Source organism: Podarcis bocagei, assembly GCF_964188305.1.
Source record: "Podarcis bocagei genome assembly, chromosome: 4".
Classification (NCBI taxonomy): Eukaryota; Metazoa; Chordata; class Lepidosauria; order Squamata; family Lacertidae; genus Podarcis; species Podarcis bocagei.
Window position 1 is genome coordinate 90,262,962 of NC_138128.1, and position 12,336 is coordinate 90,275,297.

The 12,336-nt window shown below is 44.5% G+C and overlaps 2 protein-coding genes across 6 annotated transcripts in view; one reads left to right on the forward strand and one right to left on the reverse strand.

Moving 5' to 3' along the window:
• Nucleotides 1-12,336, reverse strand: part of PSD (pleckstrin and Sec7 domain containing) — a 121,502-nt gene that overhangs the window by 74,887 nt on the left and 34,279 nt on the right. For all 5 annotated transcript variants that reach the window (XM_081191540.1, XM_081191541.1, XM_081191539.1 and 2 more), the window contains one exon: nucleotides 7,087-7,561. In XM_081191540.1, coding sequence (XP_081047666.1) covers nucleotides 7,087-7,561 — 475 coding nt within the window. The remainder of the gene's footprint in view (nucleotides 1-7,086; nucleotides 7,562-12,336) is intronic.
• FBXL15 (F-box and leucine rich repeat protein 15) overlaps nucleotides 1-12,336 on the forward strand; it is a 57,670-nt gene that overhangs the window by 4,965 nt on the left and 40,369 nt on the right. The gene's annotated exons all lie outside the window — the stretch shown is intronic.

The following is a 12,336-nucleotide window of genomic DNA, read 5'->3' on the forward strand; positions in this document are numbered from 1 at the left end:
CTAGCGATTCTTCTTGTGGAAAGTAATGACCCGGCTAAGGTAGACGATGAACAGGGGAGCATCTCAACGGGCTGTGATTACTGATTGTGTACAGAAAAACTGCATTGGAAAAAAAGGAGTAATTTGAAAACGAAGTGCTGAAAAGATTTTCAGCAAATCCAAGAAAACTTGTTTTAGTTTAGATTTTTTTAAAAAGATGGAAAATTCATGTTCTTTGTAATTTTGCAAAATATACCAGTTAAATACATGAAAGGGACTCTCTGGTGTTCATTTTTTATTTGACTTCCTAGTTTTCAAGTGACTGAATATTTTGGCAGATTTTTCTGAGCACTTGGGGTCAGAAAAGAAAGTAATTTAAAGCAACTGTTGTTGAGACATTTCATTCCAAATCTGCTAGACAGAGCAAGACATAGGATGATGGCAGGTGGGTGTCCTGCCCACCCCCCAAGAAATCCTGGCCATGGTCAGGAGCTAACCAGAGTCAGCCTCTCTTCTGCCAAGCTAAGGCATAGGGAAGATCTACGGATTCTGGCTCTCCCATTGGGAAGGGAAGTTTCTGAGGTCTAGCCCAATGGACTGGTGTGTATCTGCACTGAGCAGGTTTGGAGTGCTTCTTCTGCAAGTTTTGCTAGGACTAAATCCCTTTTTGCTTAGTTTATGCAACTGATAGCCCACACTGGCCCAAGGGCTTTTGATGAATAAAAACAATGTTCTTTTCAGTGGCGCTACCTGCAATTCTGTCTTTCTAAGAAAGAGAGGGAACCTATCCAGTTCCATTCTTCTCCTCTGGCAGAGAAAGTGATCTCTGCAGTGGCTCCTGGCTGCTGTGGCCCCACCTTTCCTTTTAGCTAAGAGGAGTGGAAAGGATGGAGTTGCATACACTCCAACATTTTGCCAATGAAAATAAGGATGTCCTAAATAATAATAAAGGGACGCGGGTGGCGCTGTGCGTTAAACCACAGAGCCTAGGACTTGCTGATCAGAAGGTTGGCGGTTTGAATCCCTGCAAAGGGGTGAGCTCCCATTGCTCGGTCCCTGCTCCTGCCAACCTAGCAGTTCAGAAGCACGTCAAAGTGCAAGTAGATAAATAGGTACTGCTCTGGCAGGAAGGTAAACGGCGTTTCCGTGTGCTGCTCTGGTTCGCCAGAAGCGGCTTAGTCATGCTGGCCATATGACCCGGAAGCTGTACGCCGGCTCCCTCGGCCAATAAAGCAAGATGAGCGTCGCAACCCCAGAGTTGGCCACGACTGGACCTAATGGTCAGGGGTCCCTTTACCTTTTATATAATAATAATAATAATAATAATAATAATAATAATAATAATAATAATAATAATAATAATAATAATAATTTTACTATTTATACCCCACCCATCTGACTGGATTGCCCTAGTCACTCTGGACAGCTTCCAACACATATAAAAACACAACAAAACATTAAACATTAAAAAAACTTCCCTATACAGGGCTGCCTTCAGATGGCTCAGGGGTCGGATAACTCCATACCCTCTGATGAAAACAGGGACATCCTAAGGAAAAGCGGGACACTCCAGGATCAAATCAGAAACCGGGATGGCTTCTGTAAATCCAGGACTGTCCCTGGAAAACAGGGACACTTGGAGGGTCTGGAGTTATGCATCTTCACCCAGATTTGCCTTGAGATATGATTTGTCTCCAAGCCCAGTGCACAGGGCATGTGTCTACCATTTCAGTATTCTGGAGCTGTATTCTTTTGGCCTGCATAGCTGGTCATCCTTCTCTCATGTCCCTGAGAGGCATTTTACTCTCTTAAACTCCACCTCCCCCTGTGGTTACCCCTTTTTCTCCTGACACCACACTGCTCTTTCAGAATTCAGAATCTTTATTTACATCAATCACTAGCCCTAGCAATAAAATAAAATAAAATGTACTGAAGATAGAGGTAAAAACTTAACTATAGAAAATACATTTTGGGGGTTTACATCAATAATCAAATAATAGATCATATTCTAATTGCCCTCACTAAAAATCTTGCAGTTTTTGCTGTCACCTGATCTTCTTGATCGGCTAAAAGAAAAGGACACAGTAGCAATGGTTGAGCGACAATAATAGAGGGGTAATAACCTCACTCCTCAAATCTTTATAAAGAGTGCAAGCCAGAAGCACACGAGCCACGGACTCAATACTGCCATCTCCACAGGGACATGGTAGCTTTTCTGGAGGAATTTTTTGAAATCAACCCTCAAGGAGAGCCAAAGGCAGTATATTCTATCTTGTGAAAGTGACAGTGTGTCTGTATTTTGGAATTGTTAAATTTCGCAAATAGGGTGCCAAAGTGTCAAAATGACTAGTTGGAAAATAATCATACCAAATAATAATAATAATAATAATAATAATAATAATAATAATAATAATAATAATAATTTATTATTTATACCCCGCCCATCTGGTTGGGCTTCCCCAGCCACCCTGGGCGGCTTCCAAAAGAATATTAAAATACTATAATACATCAAACATTAAAAGCTTCCTGAAACAGGGCTGCCTTCAGATGTCTTCTAAAAGCCTGGTAGTTGTTGTTCTCTTTGACATCTGGTGGGAGGGTGTTCCACAGGGAAGGCGCCACTACCGAGAAGGCCCTCCGCCTGGTTCCCTGTAACTTGGCTTCTCGCAGTGAGGGAACTGCCAGAAGGCCCTCGGTGCTGGACCTCAGTGTCCGGGTAGAACGATGGGGGTGGAGACGCTCCTTCAGATATACTGGACCAAGGCCGTTTAGGGCTTTAAAGGTCAGCACCAACACTTTGAATTGTGCTCGGAAACGTACTGGGAGCCAATGCAGGTCTTTCAAGACCGGTGTTATGTGGTCTCTGCGGCCGCTCCCAGTCACCAGTCTAGCTACCACAGACAAAATTTCCTTATTGTTCAGAGTTGTTCCGCCAGGCCTTTGGTCAGGGCGCAGCCTGACTCCCTCCTCTGGCAACCTGCACAGAATTTTGCTTAATTGGTTGCCTTCAATTTGATTTAATTAATTTTTATAATGAAATATTTTTAGATTGTGTAACTATTTTACTGTCTGATTATTTGATTGTTGTTAGCCGCCCTGAGCCCGGCTTCGGCTGGGGAGGGCGGGATATAAATAAAATTTATTATTTTTATTTATTATTGTGGCCAGATTATTCTGTCGCTCAATATCATATAGGTGTTGTCTAATTAAATTATTTGCTTTACTGAAGCCCAGGGTTAATAACTGTTGTGGTGATAAACCAGGAAAGTAAAGATTTTGGTTGACAATTTTAGTCCAAGCCCTCTCATGACAACCTTGCAATACTAAGGGTAGTAGACCAGCGGGGTTTAAATTTAGGCAAAGCCAATGGTTAAATGTCCTACACCAAATCTGTAATTCATAGAGGGGAGGTCAGGACACTGCTGTTTACTAAAATGTTCTCCCTCTTGGAAAATGGTGCAGAGTAAGCCATTGGCATTGAGCAGGTTTCCCCTTCAAAACAGGTGGAAAGAGTGGTTCTTAACACTTCCTGCCACTTTTATTCTGCAGTTGCTTCTTTTGCTTTTGCAAGCAAGTTGGAAATAGGGGATATTATTCCAGTCATCGCTAGACTTCTCTCTGACCTCCTTTTTTTTACACCCCAGTCTTTCTACCTCTAGGCACAATTCTGCCATCAAAACTATTCACATCTCTCCATTGTTCAAACCATTCAACTTGCCCTTCCTCAAATCCTTTCAATGGCTTCTCTTCCCCTTCCGCCAGACCCAAAACTCCCTGTGTGCTTTGACAGCTCAGCTGCCGACAGAGGGAGTCACTATACAGGGATACCGTTGCCTAGACAGGGATCTTGCTATGCCGAAACAAGGCTTTAAAATCCAGTCGGAATCTGAAGTCTGCTGAGACTACTGAGATCAGCACACTTTAGCATGTATGGAGCATTTTCATGGAGAGCTGAGATTTTCAGTGTCAAAAGGAAGGCGCCACATCTGACATAGCCAGAGAAAATGAATTTCAGCTGCTTTTTCTACTCATAATCAGTGGAGTGCAGAGTCTGCAGCAAGGAACAGGGTTTCCATGGGGAGTAATAATAATAATAATAATAATAATAATAATAATAATAATAATTTATTATTTCTACCCCACCCATCTGGCTGGGTTTCCTCAGCCACTCTGGGCGGCTTCCAACAGAATATTAAAATACAATAGTCTACTAAGCATCAAAAGCTTCCCTAAAAATGAAATACGCAAAAGGTGAATTTATCCCTATTCTGCCAAGACATGCCTGTGGGTATACCAAGAGTCAGAGCTGGCCTAAGACACTTTGGCACCTGAGGCAGACCACAAAATGGCGTCCACCTCCCCTGTGAGGGAAGAAGCGGCAAGTGAAGGTCTACATCAGCAACAAGTAAGGATTAAAGATCGACATTGAGATCTACTGCCCCTGTGGATGTTGCCATCTGAGGTGGTCACCTCACCTTGTCTCAGGAGCTGGCCTATCCTGCTGAGAATCTTAATAAATATTCCCCCCCCCATGGGCTCAGGACAGGTTAAGAACTCTTTTTTTTTTTTTTGCGAGGATGGAGGGCATACCCAATAATACAAATATATGTGTATATTTGATCACGAGTGATTTACTTCACCTTCAGTTGCTGAATGCCAATCCAAATAGGAAAGTCTTTCAACATTCCCAGAAGGAATTTCATGGATCTCTAGAGCAGTGTTTCCCAACCACTGTTCCGCGGCACACTAGTGTGCCGCGAGATGTTGCCTGGTGTGCCGCGAGATGTTGCCTGGAGGGAGGCGGGCGAGTCGGGCGGCGAGAGGCGGGGCGGCGGCGGCGAGGAGAGGCCGCCCAGCGCGGGGCTCTCGCCGTCTGCCTGTCTGGCTGCCTGCGAGCTCGGCAGGCAGCGCCTCCGTCCGCAGCGCCCGCCTCGCGGCTCTCATTCCCTGCCCCTGCCAAAGCTCACCCAGCCAAGCCGCGTTCTCCTTCCTGCCTCGCTTTGCTGCCTCCTCCCCCCCCCACCCCCAAAGCTTGGAGGTTCCCCGGCAAGGGGGAGGGAAAAAAATTGAAACTTACACTTTCGTGCGTCCCTCCCGGCGTGACGCTGCGCGCTGACGTCACGGGGCTGTAATGGTGGTGTGCCTCGAGATTTTTTTCATCAAACAAGTGTGCCTTTGCCCAAAAAAGGTTGGGAAACACTGCTCTAGGGAACAAGAATTCCTTAGTTTCCAAAATCCTACACCCCCCCCATGTGTGTGTGTGTAATTAGATGGTTAGTGCAGGATTCAATTAAGTTGTGCTTGCATAAGCCAGAGCAAGGATTCCTGCTAGTGCAATGGGGCTTCCTCCCCCCCCCCCCAAATCCCCCTGTGTGCCTCTGTACCCTCCTCAAATCTGCTAGGAGAACCTCCAGAACAGCACACAGGGTGGAGGGAGGAGATACCGCCCTGAGACCTCTGGGTATAGGGCGATATATAAATCCAATAAATAATGTTGATATTATTATTAATAATAATAATAATTCCACCTTGCAAGTAAAATGTTTGCACTGATGACACCACCTCCTCAGTACAACACTGCATTCCACCCTTTGTCTTGCATCTCAACATCATTTGTTCATTGAGTTTTCCCAAAGTAACCAGGTAGCAACCTTGCCATCTGTTGCGTCCTAGCCTATGTTTTGTTGCCTACCTTTTCTCTGACCTGATTCGTGGCAATTGTTTTGAGTTAAAACGCAACTGCAGCCTAGCCTGTCCAAATCTCACAGTGCTGTTGAGACTTTCCAGAACCTTTAATTTTCTGCCCCAGCCTCTGTCACTTTAAGTGGTTGGTTCCTGTTCACTGACATACCCAGCATTTATTTCCCTGAATCTGCCTGTCAGCCAGTAACTTCAAAGAGGGACAATTTTAATTATTGTACTTTCCTCTTGCGGCCAGAACAATTGTTCATCATCATCATCATCGTCATTTAGTTTTTATGAGCCGAATTTTGCCACTGTGATACTGAAAATGAAATAATTAATGAGCAATTGGTCTGGCTTCAAAGAGGACACAATTTTCTCTCTCCCTTTTACTTTTGGGTTAATGTTTGAGTTTAGACAAAGAAGATTCCAATGAACTCCACTCACATGGGAAATTAAGGGCTGATTCAGGAACATCACCCATATGAGTGAAAAGGAAGCTGCCAAAGTGCTAGAAACAGAAGCTACTTCAAAAGAAAGAAGAAAACAAAGGGATAGCTGCGGGAAGAAGGGTGCATTTGCCCAAAAGAATGGATATATAATAGATTCTTGCCAATGGAAATGGACACTGTGAGATTTGCTTTATCGGGAATATGCTGTGTGGAACAGCTCTTCTAATTTGCTGCAGCTAATTGCAGACAACCAGTGCCTTTGCAGCACCAAAGTGTCGCAGTATTGAAGCAACACAATGGGAAGCTGCTTCGCTCCGCCTCCACTTTGTGCCCGAGAAGTTCATAATGACAATTGTCACCAGCTTCAATGGCTGAAAAGGTCCCCCAGATGAGCTTTGGCAAGACCCAACCCAGCCTTAACAGGAAAGAGGTAGCTCTGTATGAAGAGACTAAGTCAAGCAAGTAAAGCCTATGCTTTGTTTTGAGCGTCTCCACTCCCATCGTTCTACCCGGACACTGAGGTCCAGCACCAAGGGCCTTCTGGCGGTTCCCTCACTGCAAGAAGCCAAATTACAGGGAACCAGGCAGAGGGCCTTCTCGGTAGTGGCACCAGCCCTGTGGAAGGCATTCCCACCAGATGTCAACGAGAACAACAATTACCAGACTTTTAGAAGACATCTGAAGGCAGCCCTGTTTAGGGAAGCTTTCAATGTTTGATGTATTACAGTATTTTAATATTTTTTGGGAAGCCACCCAGAGTGGCTGGGGAAGCCCAGCCAGATGGGCGGGGTATAAATAATAAATTATTATTATTATTATTATTATTATTATTATTATTATTATTATTATTATTATTATTATTACTACTATTATTGTTATTATTACTATCTCGACCTCTGTAAGAACAAAACCGGACAATATTGCTCACTACAAGGGACAAGCTTGGTACTGACCAGTCCAGAGAGACCCTCACCTCTCCTGATGCTGTTGGATGGCTTCGAATACCTCGTCATCTTCAATGTCCTGTGTCTTGTTTCTCAGACACTTGTCATCATCTTCTCTTGTGTGCTGAGCAAAGGGGTCTCCTGGAACAGCACACCCTTTCCCCAAGATTCCTGTGAAACTTGGATTGCTCTCGCTGTCTTTCTGGCTCTCGATGGCTGAATCCGCTTCATCTTTCTCAGCCAATATATCATCAATGTTGGTCTCGTGGTAGCACCTCAAAGGGACAGAATCCAAGTCAGTCTCCGAGTACTTTATGGTTCTGCGGATTATTCCCGTTTCACAGTTTCCAGGTTTTGCACTGCCTGGTGGAGCCATCTCGATTTCCACCTCCACGTGGCACAAGCTATGCTCGGGTCCCGTCCAATCTGGCTTTGGCTGAATCTGGTGGTTGGATTTCTTGAGCTGCTGAGGTGGAGGATCAGGTGCGTTATGAGGACGCATCCCTGGAATAGAGAGATCCCGGGTTACAAATAAAAACTACTCACTAAGTCCTGGCACATGCTGGATCTCTGAGCCTTACATGAGAATCATGGAACTCACAAAGGGGGGAAAAGACCCCTGGGCGGTTAAGTCCATCAAAGGTGACTATGGGGTTGTGGAGTTCATCTCGCTTTCACGCCGAGGGAGCCGGCGTTTGTCCACAGACACCTTTCCAAGTCCTGTGGCCAGCATGACTAAACCGCTACTGGCACAACGGAACACTGTGATGTAAGCCAGAGCGCATGGAAACGTTCGTTTACCTTTCCGCCACAGTGGTACCTATTTATCTACTTGCACTGGTGTGCTTTTGAACTGCCAGGATGGCAGGAGCTGGGACAGAGCAACGGGAGCTCACTCCGTCTCAGGGATTCGAACTGCCGACCTTCTGATCGGCAAGACCAAGAGGCTCAGTGGTTTAGACCACAGCACCACCCGCGTCCATATGTCAACACCTCTGGTTGTACAGTACAGACTGTGTATCCCAATCAGACAAAGAGAAAAAATGAGAAGAAAAACAAAAACAGACAGCGGAAGGAAGGAAGGAAGGAAGGAAGGAAGGAAGGAAGGAAGGAAGGAAGGAAGGAAAGGGCAGGTTCCCCCACATTCTAAAGTGTTTAACATTTGTTAAAGGCTCCATTTATTGAGATTAATCCCAATTTGCTTGCACAAAGCTTATGCTGAGGTCAGACAATATCTGGTCATTACTGAGAATTCAATTCAACTTGTTTATGGGGAGGTTATACACCAATGAACCTGTTGGAATCATAGAATTGTAGGGTTGGAAGGGACCACAAGGGTCATCTAGTCCAACCCACTACAACACAGGAATGTTTTGCCCAACATGGGGCTCAAACCCATGACATTAAGATTAAAAGTCTCATGCTCCACCAACTGAGCTATCCCTTCATCCTGAATTGCCAAGTGTATGGTAAGACTTATTTCTGAGTAGACATGCCTTAAGCTGGGGTGGGGAAGACTGTTTTGAATTGGGTAGGGTGAGCAACAATGGTTTGCTCCTTTCTCTCTCTTACTTTAAATAGTTACAACTCTTGACAAGATGTATTTTTTATATTTGCAAGAGCGCAGTTGTTCTTGGTGGCTGCCATCATCATCTCCCAGAATATTCCTGAAGTGACACTTCTTTCTTTCTTTCTTTCTTTCTTTCTTTCTTTCTTTCTTTCTTTCTTTCTTTGTAAACTTTTAAAGGAGAGGAATGGGGTTTACTTCAGGCAACCTGTTTATTCAGCATTCATTCTCATATGCTTCGCACAGAGCTAACGCGGTGGTTAGATTATGTCTGGCCTATATTGAACATTCATCTTGGTTTGTTCTCGAGGTGTTTCCACATCTTCCTTTTGGTCAATCGTCCATCTCACACTTATGAGTGCATTTCCCTGTCACATTCCTAACTGCAAAAAGTCTGTCCTTTCTTTCTTTTTATAGTGAATTTGTTGTGCTAGAGCAACAGAATGCTTTAGTGCGCTTTAATTGAGCAAACCCAAATTTCTGTTGTGAACTTGAAACCCTCCCACAAAATAGTGACAGCTTAGAGACAGATGGAGAAAGCAAGGGGTGGGGGGAGAGGAGAGGAGACCATCACTACTTTCTGCAATGATAAGCACCCCTAAGCCAGGCATGGCCAAACTTGGTCCTCCAGAGGTTTTGGGACTACAATTCCCATCATCCCTGACCACTGGTCCTGCTAGCTAGGGATGTTGGAAGTCCCAAAACATCTGGAGGGCCTGCCTAAGCCATATGAAGAATTTTGCCCCCCTCCAAAAAGGTCAATGAAATCTGCCTGCAACTTGCCCTTGTATGGGACCTTTTCCAGCGCTACTTTAAAGGTACAGTGGTACCTCGGGTTACATATGCTTCAGGTTACATACGCTTCAGGTTACAGACTCCGCTAACCCAGAAATAGTACCTCGGGTTAAGAACTTTGCTTCAGGATAAGAACAGAAGTCGGGCTGCGGCGGTGCGGCAGCAGCGGGAGGCCCCATTAGCTAAAGTGGTGCTTCAGGTTAAGAACAGTTTCAGGTTAAGAACGGACCTCCGGAACGAATGAAGTACTTAACCCGAGGTACTACTGTATCCCTAATATATTTTAACAATCTGCATATGCGGTGTTATGTATTCCCCCCTCTTTCAAATAAGAATTTAATTTATCTCAAATAAGAATTTAATTCCACCTTTTCACTTCGTGATTATTTGTGTATCAGCTAAAACACACATTATTCAATCGTCATAACTTCCTTGAAATTGAATAGTGCTTGGGGAGTAATCAGAGTTCCAACTCCAATTTCACAGACTGTTAAATCTTTTAAGGACTGTGGGGGTGATGGAAAAATCATAAGCAGAAGCTCTTTCTGAAATACTTCCCATTTTTTATATTTATGTTTTCTAATAGACTAACTGATATAATTGAAAAGATTGATAGGAAGGAAAACATTTATTGTTCCTTTTCCTAATTAGTTCTTTATATCTGCAAATTCCCCTTCTTGCTTTTAATCATTTTAGTCCATTGAAAACAATTCTAGCATTCCTCAAGGTCCATCCCAAATTTTTCAATGTCAGTGTTAATTGTCTTAACAGATACGCATTTCATCTTGCAGTTTCTTCATCTCTTTCTCATTACTGTTTGTTTGCTTGTTTGTTTAAATCAGGGGTCGGCAAACTTTTTCAGTCCACTGTCCCTCAGACCTTTTGGAAAAAAAACTGAACGAATTCCTATGCCCCACAAATAACCCAGAGATGCATTTAAAATAAAAGGGCACATTCTACTCATGTAAAACACCAGGCAGGACCCAAAAATAACCCAGAGATGCATTTAAAATAAAAGGGCACATTCTACTCATGTAAAAACACACTGATTCCTGGACTGTCTGCGGGCTGGATTGAGAAGGCGATTGGGCCGCATCTGGCCCCCGGGCCTTAGTTTGCCTACCCATGGTTTAAATAGCTCAAGGCTTGGAAAAACATCTTAGCTCACTGAAAGACCATATTCCCTCATACAAATCTGCCTGGGTCTCTGAGAAGGGGGGGGGGGGGCTTCTCTCAGTCCTGTCACCCTCACAGCCATGCTTGGTAGAGATGTAGGAAAGGGCCTTCTCCGTGGGGGCTGCTCCCAGACAACTTTGGAACTCCCTTCCTCAGAGAACCCAGACTAGTTCCCTCTGTGCTATTCTTCTGCCGACAGCTGAAGACCTTTTGGCATTTGGGAACCGACTGATTTTACTGACGGGGCTGGTGCCAGGTTGTGTTTATGGTACAGTCATACCTCGGATTGAATGCGCTTCGGGTTGAGCGTGTTCAAGTTGCGCTCCGCAGCAACCCAGAAGTAACGGAGCACGTTACTTCCGGGTTTCGCCGCTTGCGCATGCGCAGATGCTCAAAATGACGTCATGTGCATGCGCAGAAGCAGTGAAAAGCAGCACATGCATGCGCAGACGTAACATCACTAGTTCCGTTTGCTTCTGGATGCGAACGGGGCTCCGGAACGGATCCCGTTCATATCCAGAGGTACCACTGTAATTATCTACATGTTTTTAATAGCTATCACACACACAGAGAGTTGTTCTTATTTTATCTTTAAGACGCCTTGAGTCCCTGTCAGGGTAAAAGGCAGGGTATAACTAAAGAGATAATAACAACAATAATCATCTCTACTTGATTCTAGATTCAAGTAGGTAACCGTGTTGGTCTGACGCAGTCGAAATAAAAAATTAAAAAATAGTCCAGTAGCACCTTAGAGACCAACTAAGTTTGTTCTAGGTATAAGCTTTAGTGTGCGTGCATACTTCTTCAGAAACACTGAAACAGAAGTCACCAGACCCTTATATATAGTGGGAGGGTGGGGTGGGGTTTTTCTCAGACGGGTAGTAGGAGATGGTTGATTGGCTCAATGGGTATGGTAAACCTGCTGACAACAGTTAACAACTGCAATTAGTCAATACCCCACCCCACCCTCCCACTGTATAAAAGGGTCTGCTGACTTCTGTTTCAGTGCATCTGAAGAAGTGTGCATGCACACAAAAGCTTATGCAGTGGTATCTCTGGTTAAGTACTTAATTCGTTCTGGAGGTCTGTTCTTAACCTGAAGCACCACTTTAGCTAATGGGGCCTCCTGCTGCCGCCGCACCGCCGGAGCACGATTTCTGTTCTCATCCTGAAGCAAAGTTCTTAACCTGAAGCACTATTTCTGGGTTAGCGGAGTCTGTAACCTGAAGCGTATGTAACCTGAAGCGTATGTAACCTGAGGTACCACTGTACCAAGAACAAACTTAGTTGGTCTCTAAGGTGCTACTGGACTATTTTTCTAATTTTTTTATAATCTCTACTTGAGACTTTATTAGTCAGTCTTAGGCTAGATGGGCCAATATGCAGCATTAGGCAGCTTCACACAATCAGCCTGCAGGAAGGGGGTTAAGAAGCGGAATCAAACAAAGAGCACGGCAGGCTCTGGTGCTTACTGATAAAAATAACTTATCAGTAAGCACCCGCTCTCCTCTTTGTTTGAAGGTTCATGCAATCACTCTGCCATGTCACATACTTCCCTGGTGACTGAGGTTGTGCAGGGATGAGGCCATTCCTTTCTTTTACATCGCTCTACTTGGTCGCTGTATGTTTGTGGACTGTTCTTTGTATGGGTGCAGTCAAGAAAGATGTGCATCACTCACAAGTGTTGCTCTGCTGGGAAGCTTATGGGTAGATTTTTGGGGATGGAAACGCTTCCATTTGC